We start from the raw sequence: 13474 nt of genomic DNA on the forward strand, positions 1-13474 counted from the left end.
ATTGCCTGCAGAAAAAAAATTTAGCACAAAAATATTGTTGTATAAGCCTGTAGTCGAACTAATATGTTAGTAGTTCTAGGAATGGATTTTTTTTGTAATATTCAGCTGGTATTTCAAGGTTGCTGGATGTTAGAAACTAGACCAGTAGGGACAAGGGACATGTTTGAAAAAAAATATATTGGTAGAAGTAAAGAGGTTTACTTGCACATTGGTTTGAACAGTAGAGGAAGGTCCCATAGTCGTAGTGCTTGAACCAGAGGATGTTGTACTTCCTTTTCCTCATCCTTTTTGCTGCTGTTGGTATTTGTTTTTGTTTTGAATTCACTGCAAACAAAATAAATTTAATTTTACCAAACGTTGATGTGGATGCAGACATGAGACATGACATTTTGCTGTATTGATTTGACAAGGAAGGGTTCTAACTGACACTTTTCTCAAGATTGAGTTTTATGTGGTATATGACTATACTATACTAGTCTGGTAAACTTTCTATTGATATAAATAGAAAATTTATCAGACTTACATACAATTTAAAAACCACTTTTTGAACTCTGGGACCTGAAAACATATTTCTATATATCCATATAATCATAAATTTATCGCAAGGAATTTAAATATTTTGGTAAACTAGAAACAAGCCGATTTTACTGACATAAAAACTGAACAATTTCCAAAAGCAATATTGGTAATTAGGCCACATTTTGAATTATTTTTAATTCAAAATGTGTAAATAATTTGATCAATAATCAAAAGCATTGATTATTTAGAAGAACATAACAAAACTTATAAACTTACATGTGAAACTCTATGTTGAAAGATACAAAAGAAGCCCTAGTGGCTTACTAGGGATAGAAAGCACAGAAAGATAACCAAAATATGAAGAATAACAAATTTTAAGTTACATGTTTTTAAACCAAGAGCTGTGCTGTAAATTTATGGTACTTACATTGCCAGTTAAATAAAAACAGGTAATAAATGTCACAGTAGACTACTTACTAAAAAATGTTCTAATATCTGTTCATTATAATAAAGTGCTGACTGACATGAAAAAACAAATTTTTACAGTTGTAAAAAATTGCATACACTACTTACACACCCTTTTTTTTGACTACTACACACTTGTGTGAAAATAACTGCACTGACTGACTGACCAAAAATGCATGCGTTCTTATACTTTGTAAATAGCTTCTGGAATATTATTTCATGTCATGAAATGAGACGAGAGTGATGAGCATATTCTAGAAAACCCCTCTTGCTGCACGTAGGATGGCATCGACCTGAAACAATAGTTATTAATTCTTCTCACAGTTGTGAGTGTCTGTTTTGTAATTAATTTCTTTAAAAATGTTTAATTTAAAATTTTTTTTATCTAGCTGATACTAAAAATATTCATTCTTGGACTGAGATACATATTTGATAAATCCAAGTCTCTAAAACTATCCTAATACCTTATAAGGTATGGAGTGTCAGATAAACATTATCAACAAAGAAAATATTATCAGTAGTAAAGCATTGAATATACTCATAAATTATACAATTTATAACAAAGTATTTTGTGATTTTGCTTTCTTATTTTCATTACAGTGAAAATTATTATATGTAAAATATAGTGACTTTGTAATACTTGATGGTTACATAGTGTTGTGGTATTACTGTTTTGGTATTGGTACTTCATATTATTGGTGACTTGTAGAAATGTTGTATTGCTTATGTTAATCATTTGATAAAAGTGGTTATGTTTGTATCATTTCCAGACTCTTCAAAACTTTATGTATAGTATGCTTAAAGATAACAATGCAAAATCTGCAAAAATGTCTGTGGTAAGTTTATAAATTATTAATTTATTTATATTATTTTTTTGTATGATATACTTAGTAAGGTGTGTGCACCTGCATTTTTGCAGCATGAATACATGGCATTCAGCATGAATATGTCATTCCGGAGGATAAACAGAAAAAAAGACATAGCATGAATATCTTCGCTTGTTCAGATGATGTAACAGCCATATGGGTAGATATTATTATTATAGTCAATTCCATATAATTGGCCCACTGGTGGTTAGTTGGGGCAGCCAGTTTTTTGCATCAGTTCTTTAAAGAACAAAAACAAAATGAGATTTTACACTGATGAGTATTTAGTTTATTCAGTCTATAATGCCGCTTTTTTGAGCCAATATCTGATGTGTATTTCTTATTAGAAATGAATACAGGTCAGCAGTGAACAACAAAGTTTTTGATTCTGAGAATTATGTGGCTAGATAATAATGTAGGATAGAGGCAGTTAACATGCTGACAGGTACAACTGCAGTAATTACACTTCAGTCCATTAATCATATCAAATGACAAACATAATCAATCAAACGTTAATCATAATAACAAACATAATTATCATAACAAAAAAGGAGTTTGTCGTTGCACATGACATCACCAGCGATATGATCGATGTTTAACAAATCAATTGTAAATTATGGTTTCTATGAATTTCAGTGAGTCATACCTGCTGAAAGCACTAGTCCCTTTGCAATTTATGGTTAGTTACTTGTTTTTTGTATCATGTATGTTTGTCTTTTATGTTGTATATATTGAACATTTATATTTCCATGCTTCTCTTTAGTTTTTTATTTTACGAGTATCAATAACTTAATTTAACTAACAAAGAGTGTACTGTAAAACATTTTTTTGTTACTGACTAGTTGTTTTGTTATCTGCAGTCATAGGTTTTGATCTTTTTATTTCCAGTTGTTTCACACATTTTGTTGTCATTTTATGCATAGGCCTACAACACATTATACATAAGCCTATATCAACGTCTTTAAACTGCATCATTTTTTATTATTAACCTACCTGTTAACGGTTTATTAAAATTGTGAGTTAAAATGCTGTGTAATGATATGACATTGAATGAACAAATAAAGCTTTTTGATAAAATAAAAACATATCCACCTAACTTAAGCCAGTGTAAACTGTCAGAACTAACTGGTGTACTGAAAAGTACAATAGCTTGTATCATGCTCCAAGAAGATAAAGAATGCCAAGAATGGGCTTCAAAAGATCATGGAACATCTCAGAAAAGAAAACATGATGGAAAGGACCCACTTGTTGAGGAAGTTCTGAATGAATAGTTCACCTCTGTAACTTCACAAGGTGTTAGTGTCAGTGGTCCAATGCTTAAAGACAAGCCAGAAGATTTTGCTAAAACATTTAATCATAACAAATTTAAAGCATTGGATGGCTGGTTATCTTGTTGGAAAACGAGAAATCACATAAAATACAAGAAGGCTCTTGGTGAAAAATTGAGGGCTGATACAGAAAATGCTACTTTGTGGAAATCTATGAAACTCTGAAATTCTCCAAAATTTTTCTGGTGATGATATTTGGTTAGCTAGTTCAGAGGGCAATGCAGTAGGACAGTCAAAATGTCTGAAAGAAGCCTATAGCAAAGGCAAAGGCTGAGTCATAATTCACTGATGTAAATGTCTACCTAGGCATTTACATCGGTGGCACCCCAATGAGGTCTGGCTTATTACTATGAGATGTAAAACGTTAGAGGGTCAGAAGACAACCTCCGTTAAATCCCATCAGGGGTCTAGGAACAGGGGGGGATGGTTTGGTGACTGGAATCGTCACTAGGCGGGTGTCTTTTCCTATGGGGGTTGGGATGCTAACGACATTTACAGTTCCGATGAAATGGGACTGTATTATCGTGCTACACTGTCCTTGTGATAGAAACATGAAGCGTTGTCTAGATCCAAAAAAATTGTATGAATCATGGTATCATGATTCATGAATCATGGTTTAAGAATCAATATATTTTGTTGCGTTAATATGTCGGAAGTGATAAATAAAAATTTCATAATTGGGAAAGCTGCCAAACCTTGTTGTATTAATTGGCTTAGAATGGACAGTTTGCTGGTACATTACATTTCTAATAATATGCTTGGATGACGAGTGCAGTCTTTTCAGAATGGCTTAGCAATTGGGATGTTGAGTTGCAGAAAAAAATTAAGAAAAATCATACTACTGATTAACAATAGTGCTGCTCATCTGCAACCAAATTGTTTAAGAAACATTACTATTACTTTTTACCGCCAAATACAACAAGTCTCATTTAACAATTGGACTTGAGAATTATAAAAAATATAAGTCTATTTACCAATGTAAGTTGGTGAACTATACATTCTTCTAGAAATAGAAGAAAATTTACTGAGTTTGGGCTCTACAGCTGGAGAAGTAAGTGCAATAGTCAACTTGTTGCAAGCAATTCAGTTCATAGCCGACAGCTGGGGAGAAGTAAGTAAAATTACAATAAAAAATTGCTTTGTTCATTGCAGTTTTTCTAACCAAGAAGAAGAGCCAGAAATTATACAGTAACATGATGGTAACACGTTACTGCAGCAAGTTGAAAATTATTAAGAATTCATGTAGATTAATGAAAATATTGATTGTGTATAAAATGAAGAATGTGACATTGCTGTTGTAGAAAAAATCTAGCCCACATGCAGCACAAAAGATGTAGCCAGTTTCAATGTTTTTTTTAATCAGGAAGGAAGTGAAAACAGTTCTCAATTGCGGTTGAAAATCTGTGCAAATTTCATTGACCGTATGTCACTAAAATGAAAAAGACAGTGCAAGTAGGATGAATATTTTCAAAGAAAGTAATCAGGTGAGACTTTTTTGTTGTGTAAGCATGGCTATCCTATTTAAAAGTTTAACTTAAAAATTGTTTAATTTTATTTTGAGATCTGAAGGGGCTATAAAATAACGATCAATTATTTTCTTTCAGTTAGTTTTGTTACTACATGCGGTCTACTTAAACATTATTGTACATATTTTTAATAGGCTACATGAACAGGTATTTTAAACTACATTAATTCTATTAGAATTCAGTTTTCACATTAAATTTTTGTGACTGCAATGTACTGTACCTTGTGTGTATATCGGAAGAAATCAGCTGTTTAATTTGGCCAAAGTGCCCTGGCACTTTAGCCCAATAGAACCAATTAAACGACGCAACAGGACCAGAGTCCTGTCGTGTCCTAATAAATGGAAATCGACTGTATTAATTAATGTACTAACAAATACATTTGGAATCCTGCATGTTTCTAATAGGTCACAATGATAAAATGTGTACATTCATATATAAACAAAAAATATTCAACTACTTACTTTTGAAATATGGGAAGGATATAACATATCTTACCTTTTGGTAAGACCATCAGTTTTATTCCTCTGCAGACCAACTTAATTATTTACAGATTCTACTGTAGAAGTTGGTGTAACTTGTTCAATTGACTTTATCTGATGGTAAAAGTCTTAATCGTTAAGTAAAGAGATTACTGTATGCAATGATAACTTTTAGTTAACTAATTTTTTTTTTGTTTTAACATTTTAACTTTCATTTTTGTTATAATATTGTATAATTAAATAGTTTTATGTTTTGTCATTTTTTTTATTATATTTCAGAATATAATGATACAGTTATATAAGAAAAATGTTTGGAATGATGCTAAGACAGTAAATGTAATTGCAGCTGCTTGTTTTTCAAAAGTAACTAAGGTAATAATTTTTCATTAAATTTGTTTCCTATTAATTTTCTGTTTACTGGCTTTCTTAATACTTATATGATGGCTGGTGTAACAGAAATGCCATCTACCATTTTTTAGGAACGACTCAATAAACTTAGATAAAATTGATAACAAATGCAAGTACCTCTTATAGTTTTCGCCATAAATTTTTGAAAAATTCACACAGCATTTATAAAATTGTACAATAGTGAGTGGGAAAAATCAGAATGAAAAGTTAACTTTCTCAGCTGAAATAGAACTTCAGATCTGAAATAGAACTCCAGAAGATCTGAAATAGAGAAATTTGAAATGTGAAATTTATTCACATTATTCTTTTAATATAATATGGAAAAGTTTTACTGCTTACATTTCTTTAAAGACCTTGACTTTTTTCACAATTTGCTTCCACTTCCATTGACCCTCATCTTTTTCCACTACTTTCCAGAACATTTTCTACATCTTTTTCTCAGTCTCTCTCTTTATTTTAGCTGTCCATTCTTTCATATTATTTGTTTGTCCTTCATGTTCATTTTTCATCATTTTCTAAATTACTATCATATCCAAAGAATATCCATTTCTCCACCATTTCTTCATTAGTCACTTGATTTAAATTTTTTTTAGTTGAAACATTTTTATCATTTACTTTAAACCATTTTTTGTTATCCAATTCTGTTTCTATTGTACCTGTTTGTATCCTGAGCTTTCTTTCTTTGAGATTTCAGAAAAATAAACATTTATTTGTGGAGCTCTCTGTACCATGACAACACTGCCCTAAATTTAGGGGACCAAAGACTTCAGTTTACGGTTATCATACTATAGCTGAGAACATTCAGTTTGGGAGGCACTGGATATTCTCCTTTATCCTTACCCACTTGTACTTAGGATTTGCTAGTTGTTTAATCTCCCAACTAGAACATTTCTTGGAATTTAATGTATTTTACTGTTTGACATCAAGAGCTCTTATCAGGAGTATGATCAACCATTTTCACATTTTAATACTACTTTTTCAACGTAATTTGGAAACTATGAGGGTAAGTCAAAAAGTAAAGAGAAATTTTGTTTTCCCTCCCCATCACATGTATGGGAGCCATGATTGTTCTGCTGTAACTCATAACCTGTATATGCTGTTCATTGAAAGTATTGTTTCATTGTTAGTTATTTCTGATTATGTTTAAAAGTCTGTTTAAAATAAGTGCTCCTTTGTCTGATTGCATCAAGGAAGAAATGCAAGCAGTGATACGTTTCCCCAGCTCAGAAGGGGTGAAACCAGCAGAGATTATTTTTTGAATGGAAACAAGATCTACAAATGGATTGATTGCTTTAAAAATGGTATGATCTCTGTGTGTGATGAACAGCAGCAAGGTAGGTCTTCCACTTCAAAGACTAACAACAATATTGAAGCGGTTAAACAAATGATCCTTGGTAATTGACGAATTACGAGTTGATGACATTGCAAATGAGTTGAATATAAGCCATGACTCAGCACTTTCAATTGCCCATGATTCCTTAAACTTTTGAAAAGTCTGTGCTTGCTGGGTTCCACATCAGTTGACCATGATCCACAAAGAGAATTGTTTGAAAATTTCCCAGAAGCTTTTGAAATGTTACGAAGATGAAGGAGACTCATTTCTTAAATGAATAATAACCATTGAAGAGACATGGGTCCATCACTTTGAACCCGAGAGTAAGTGACAAAGTTTAGTGTGGAAACATCCTTCATCTCCCATAGCAAAAAGGTTCTGAACTAAGATGCCTGCAGGATAGGTGATGACAGTAGATGCCTGCGGGAAAGGTGATGATGATATTCTGATATATGAAAGGTTCGCTTTTGGTTTACTTCTGATTTAAAGGTCAATCAGTAAACAGTGACAACTACTGTGAACTACTGCGTTTACTGAAGCAAAAAATCAAATCCAAAAGACGTGGTAAACTTCCTAAAGGTGTGATTTTGCTTCAGGATAATGCTTGAACTTCATGCAGCCAAAAAAAATAATCCTTTGCCTTCAAGATCTCTGTTTTGGGCTGCTGGACCTCCCTTCATACAATCCGGACCTGGCTTCAAGCGATTTTCATCTTTTTGGCCCATTAAAAGAAGAGTTGCGGGGGGAATCATTATTGATCTGATGAAGAGGCCATAGAAGCGGTGAAAACTTTTCTGCACACCTGACCAAAAATGTTCTTCTAGGAAGGAATTCAAAAGCTTGTTAAAAGGAACTAAGTGTATAGAAGTAGGAGGGGACTATGTTGAAATATAACACATTTATCATTTATGTAAGTACAGATTGTACTTAATCAGTATTGATTTTTTGAATTTTACTTTATTTTTTGACATTCGGTTGTAGAATATTACTGAATGCGAAAGAGATAAACTTCAAAATAAAAAATGCACCCATACACAGCTACCAACTTCCATTTAAACCAGTTTTACAGGTGATTTCACAACTCCTGGAATGTCTCAAGGTAGGATAATATTTAAAATAATAGGATATAAAATAAAGATTACAGCACAGTCAAAATTGTTTTGCTTTTTGGGTGGATAGTTTTATTCTATTAAATTACCATTAAATTACCATAGCAGTTAGTGAACTTAAAAAATTGTTCATTATTATCTAATTGGTTAATAAATATTAAAATAAGTTAAAGAAACATCAGGTAAATTATTCTAGTTATCAACAAGCAACAAATTGACAATCTGTATTCATCAGTAGATAAAACATAGCATATTAATATAAGTAAAAACAAAAACAAAACTTGGAAAGTTAAACAGCTCTCCGTTTCAAGGATTCTAGACTGACTACTACTTACAATGAAAATTAAGTAGAACGTTAGTATAGAAGTAAACAAATAAAGAATTATATAAAAAAATTATTCTGGTTTTTGAGTAAAATTTTTAGATTTGAGATGTGGGACTCATGGTGACTGTAATCTTCCCACCCTCTACACAGGTTGTTACTAAAATTAAATGGTATCAGTAATTCATATTCTTTGCCACAGAAAATTTCATAAAAACCAGTTAATCCAATCTGAAAATATTGAGAAGAATGATGACTGATGAAAAAAGCAAAAAAATTAGCTTTCTTCCCCACCTTGAATGAAATTTCCCAATTGCATAACCAAAGTGATATTTTAATGTAATGGAATTATCTAATTAGTGAAATTACGTGAGTTTGAGCCCAGAATCGACAATAAAGAAAATTAATTTAAATTACATGTGAATTTTATGTGAATTTACATGTGAAATTCTATGTGAATTTTCTATGTGGTATCTATTTGCTTTTAATGCATTTCAGAACTTTGTTTTATCTTTCAAAAATCACAACTGGAGGTTGTCATCACATCATGATAAAATGAAAAACAGAAACCAAGCTCAAACGCATACAGGCAAAGTTAATACAATCAACAATGTATAAAACTATGCACAATTGTGACGTGTGCACAGGCAGTCCACATAGAGTTGCCCAAATTGCATCTGTGTATGGTTTTATGTGTTGTTGATCATGTCAGCTTTATGTGTGTATGTTTGTTTTCCATTTTAATTTTATCTTGATATGATAATCACCTCCAGTGAGTGATTTTCTGAAGATAGAACATTGTACTCTGTTCTATAATTATTTGTAATTATTTGTTGTGAATTGGATATATTAAGATAAATTTAAAAAAAGAAACAGGTGCTTTTTGCTCCCACTCAGAGAGATTAATATTTGGTTATTTGAATAAGACTATTCAGTATATATATATATATATATATATATATATATATATATACACATACAGTAATAATATACAATATATATTACATAATATTGATTATAATAAGACTATTTGAACGTTATAGCTCAATATCTTAGCTACCTAAGGGGCATGAAATTATGAGAAAAAGGTACATAATACTTGAGTAAAGTTTTGAGATATGAGAACCATAAAATTTGTATCTTCCTGTCCTCTTGACCAGTTATTACCAAAATAAATGGCATTTATATCTTGTTCACGAAATCATCATGCCAAATTTTTCCTGATTGGTTCACCATCTAGTTTGGATATATCAAGCAAAGAATAGGTCTATGTAGATACATTCTTCCAGTATTTATTAATGCTAAAATTATGTTGTTTGGTTAGTAAAGGTTATAAATGTCAAGATCTGCAAAAAGCTTCATGTAAAGTTTAGCTAAACATCCAAATGTTATTATTTTTTCAATATGTTGTAAAGGGTTACAGTATAATATTATGATTAGGAAAGTTAAAAATGTTAATATTATTGTTTTGAAGTTTGTGTTTATTATTTTAGGTAATGGTTGCTGCATTAAAGTTTTTCATTGGATCTGACCCAATTGAGGAAAAGAAATCTGATGACAGTGATTCAGATGTAAGTTATTTTTGTAAATTTAATTATGAATTTATTGAGTCTGTATTTTGTAATTAATACACTTTGAAATTAGTTTATGAGCTCATTGTTGCCATTTAAAGTTATATAAGTTCTGGTTAAAAATTATAGTCTCTTACCAAGATTTTACGATTATGGTATTTACATCTTTTTTTTTAAGCAGCTGTAGAGGCTAACCACTCAGTTATAGTTGATGATGGGAATGAACTTTTTTTTCAGGATGAGCCAAATCCAAGGGAAGTAATGATGGCAAATAAAGTGAACAAAAAAACAAGAAAAAGAGAAAAGCAACTGAAAAAAGTTAAACAGCTTGCACAGGTTTGTATTCAGAATAGTTTAATTTAAATTTTATTAGTTTACCATATTAAATTAATACAAAAAAAAAAAAAAAAAAATGGGCTAAACTAATAAAATTATTTTAAGGAAATTTTTAATTAATTTATTTATGAATTTCAGTTCATGGCAATTTTCTAGCACTCTTAGAATTCATTTATTATTGGTAGTTCATTATATTATTTTGAGTCATAATAAATACATTTATATTATAAACATGAATTGTAGTATGACCAGCTGAAGAACCATATATTATAACATTAACTAATAATATCCTATATTATTAACTGATATTAGGAATATTCTCATGAAAAGTTCTATAGAATTAGTGGTAAGCTTAGGTTAAAAGGATAATATCCATTCCCACATTCCAGAGAGCCTTAGCTTGTGACTCATTAATAGTCAATTATGTTTGGTTCTTGACATAACCTAATTTATTTTTATCCAGATGTTGGTTTCTCACTTTTTTCTTATAGGCAGTATTTTCTGATTACTTTTTTCATAATGAAAATAATGATAATCAATTTTTAATTTCAAATTTAAACAATCTTGGATTGTTATACTTTGTACTAGGTTATACTAAAAAAAAATGTTAACTTTTATTTCCTGGAGATGCAATTTTTAGTTTTATAATATTTCTTTTAAAAATATTCAATAAATAAAAAATTGAGTATTTATTGAGTTTTTATAATTTAAGAAAAAAATATACTACATAAACTTTCTGTTATAGTATTATATGTTTTATAATTTTTTTTGGTGAAGTTATAATATATTCATTTACTACATATTTTAAGCATGTAACAGTACACAGTTCCTAAACACCTCTATGGGATAGGGGAAAATCCATACAGCAAATGAGGATACCACAGGTAAACTACCAAAACACAGTAATTTTTTTTTCTTTTCACCTTCTCCCTTGGGCCGGATCCCTGCAATTAAGTATAACACAGCCTAGGGGAGTGTCCTATACCCTAAAGGGCTCCCTGTCTCGGCCTGCCAGTCAGATCTTACTTTGTACCTGCCTCAAACACCCAGAGTAAGATCCACCAGGCTCGGCTATGCCATTCCTGGGTCCCCACTCCGTGTGCCAGGACTTTGTCTTTAAGCCAACACTTCTAACAGGGGTACCCCAAGTGGGGCATCCCCACCGGGACTCTGTCTTTTTTTGCTTGGGGGTTCGAGAGTTCCCCTGCCTTATCGCTACTGCCCACTCGTGCAAGCAGCTCCGCAAGGGCTGTCCTTCATCCCCGAGCCCCCTGATTCTTTTCCTGAAGAACCCTTGTCACGAATTCTAGTGTGGTCACACACTCAGTAAGGTAAAGGCCTCATATCATTGTTGTCGTGCCAACAAATTTGGGAGACTTTGGATTAAAGCTCCCCACTACCAGGGAGATGAGCCCCCTCAAAATGAGCACCAGTATCCACTAGATCATGGATACTGGTGTTCTTTGGTGGTTGGATTTCAATTAACCACAGAATCTTAATCTCAGAAATGGTTGACCTGCGACTGCACAAGACTGCATTCATCCTCTGAAGTAATATCTTATGGTGGTTCCAGAGATTAGACAGAAAAAAAAAACATAGTAATTAGATAAGTTAAACTTAGCATATTAATTCCAGGTAAAATTAATTAAATTAATAATTATGTAGCAGTGAGCAGGTTAACAGAATGTTTCCTCTTTTGACTTCTTTATCCTGTTATTTCTTTCATATTAAATTATTATTTTTTTTTTTTTATGAATTTAGTACCAGCAGTTTTGAGTTAATGTTGTATATCAAATTTTTGTTGTATTTCTTTTTCAGAAAGCAAAAAAAGAAAAAAGTGATGCTCCATCATTTAATTTCTCTGCCTTACATTTGATTCATGATCCTCAAGGTAATATACGTAGTTATTTTTGTTTCTGTTTATTCCTCTTGTTCAAGAAAAAATAGTAATGTTTATATTTACCTTACTGCTTAATAACTGTTCTATTTTTTTTTAACATCATACACTACGTTAAAAGTTCATAGTATAAAATTTTGTGCCGGGTATCTTTTCTTTTTTTTTATTGGAAGAAAGGTGAAGAAAGGTATTTGTAATTAAGCATTTATATTTAATAATAGTCCTACTATCGTCACTGGTTTAATGTATTAGAAATCTGTTCACCATTCTGTTTTCTTAATACCATTACCTGATAAATCTTAATAAAATATAATAGTTTTGACTATGATTACACAATTTTGATTTTACTTTAAGGGATTTAATTTTGATTAAGTTTTATGATACTAAGCATTTTTTTTATGTATATAAACTTTCTTATCTCGTACATTTTCTTATTTAAGTAGTAGATTTTATTTATTCTATTCCAGGTCTGGCTGAACGATTGTTTCGTCAGTTGGAAAAAACTCATGAAAGATTTGAAGTTCGCCTTATGACTTTGGATATGATATCTAGATTGATTGGTCTACATCAGTTAATTTTGTTCAATTTTTATCCTTACATTCAGCGGTTTCTACAGCCTCATCAGAAAGGTAAACTATTAATCTGATTAGAATAATACACTGTTATAGAAAAGGTATTGTAATTGAAGTATTATGTGTTACAAGTTGAAAGTTTGTGTAGTGTAATATAGTTAATTGTTACATTGATTACCTATATAATAGCTAGCATATTTCTTCCATTGTCTTATTTCATCATCTAAAATTGAAGCTTTGTTTTTATTTAAAATTTTCTCTTTCATGATATCTTATATAAAGGGATGAAAATGCTTTGCACATTATAAAATTTTTATTGACGTATTATGTATCGATTGGCTAAGTAATGTTTTTCAATGGAACATCACTTAACTTGTGAAGAAATAAATCTTGTAAAACCAGGTCCAATCACAGCTTGTAACTAGATAGTTTTTTCAAAATTTCTGTTATTAAATTCTAATTAGCTATACTTCCTGGCCTTTTGATCCAGAGTTGTCCGAGTGCAATTACTTCATAAACTGATCTTCATCTTGGAGTGATAGAATCTCCTCATGATGATTCATGTTTGAATCATGGTCAGCTTGGCATTTTTTGTACGCTAAAAAATGTCCACTTCATATTCCCATGCACAAACTTCCAGCTTATTTGGTGAATTAATCATCTAAAAAAAAAAATTCTGTGTCTTCATTGAGCAAAGCTGCACCAGATATTCAGAATGGTGTATGAGTCAGTTCTAATCATTT

At 31.1% G+C, this 13474-nt stretch overlaps 1 protein-coding gene across 1 annotated transcript in view; it reads left to right on the forward strand.

Annotated features, from left to right (window-relative positions):
* Mys45A (SDA1 domain containing protein Mys45A) overlaps positions 1 to 13474 on the forward strand; it is a 51343-nt gene that overhangs the window by 11783 nt on the left and 26086 nt on the right. The window contains exons 4-9 of the mRNA XM_075370247.1: positions 1755 to 1820; positions 5463 to 5555; positions 9849 to 9926; positions 10164 to 10262; positions 12081 to 12153; positions 12627 to 12788. Coding sequence (XP_075226362.1) covers positions 1755 to 1820; positions 5463 to 5555; positions 9849 to 9926; positions 10164 to 10262; positions 12081 to 12153; positions 12627 to 12788 — 571 coding nt within the window. The remainder of the gene's footprint in view (positions 1 to 1754; positions 1821 to 5462; positions 5556 to 9848; positions 9927 to 10163; positions 10263 to 12080; positions 12154 to 12626; positions 12789 to 13474) is intronic.

This window comes from Lycorma delicatula, chromosome 7 (assembly GCF_047948215.1).
Source record: "Lycorma delicatula isolate Av1 chromosome 7, ASM4794821v1, whole genome shotgun sequence".
In the NCBI taxonomy this organism is placed as follows: Eukaryota; Metazoa; Arthropoda; class Insecta; order Hemiptera; family Fulgoridae; genus Lycorma; species Lycorma delicatula.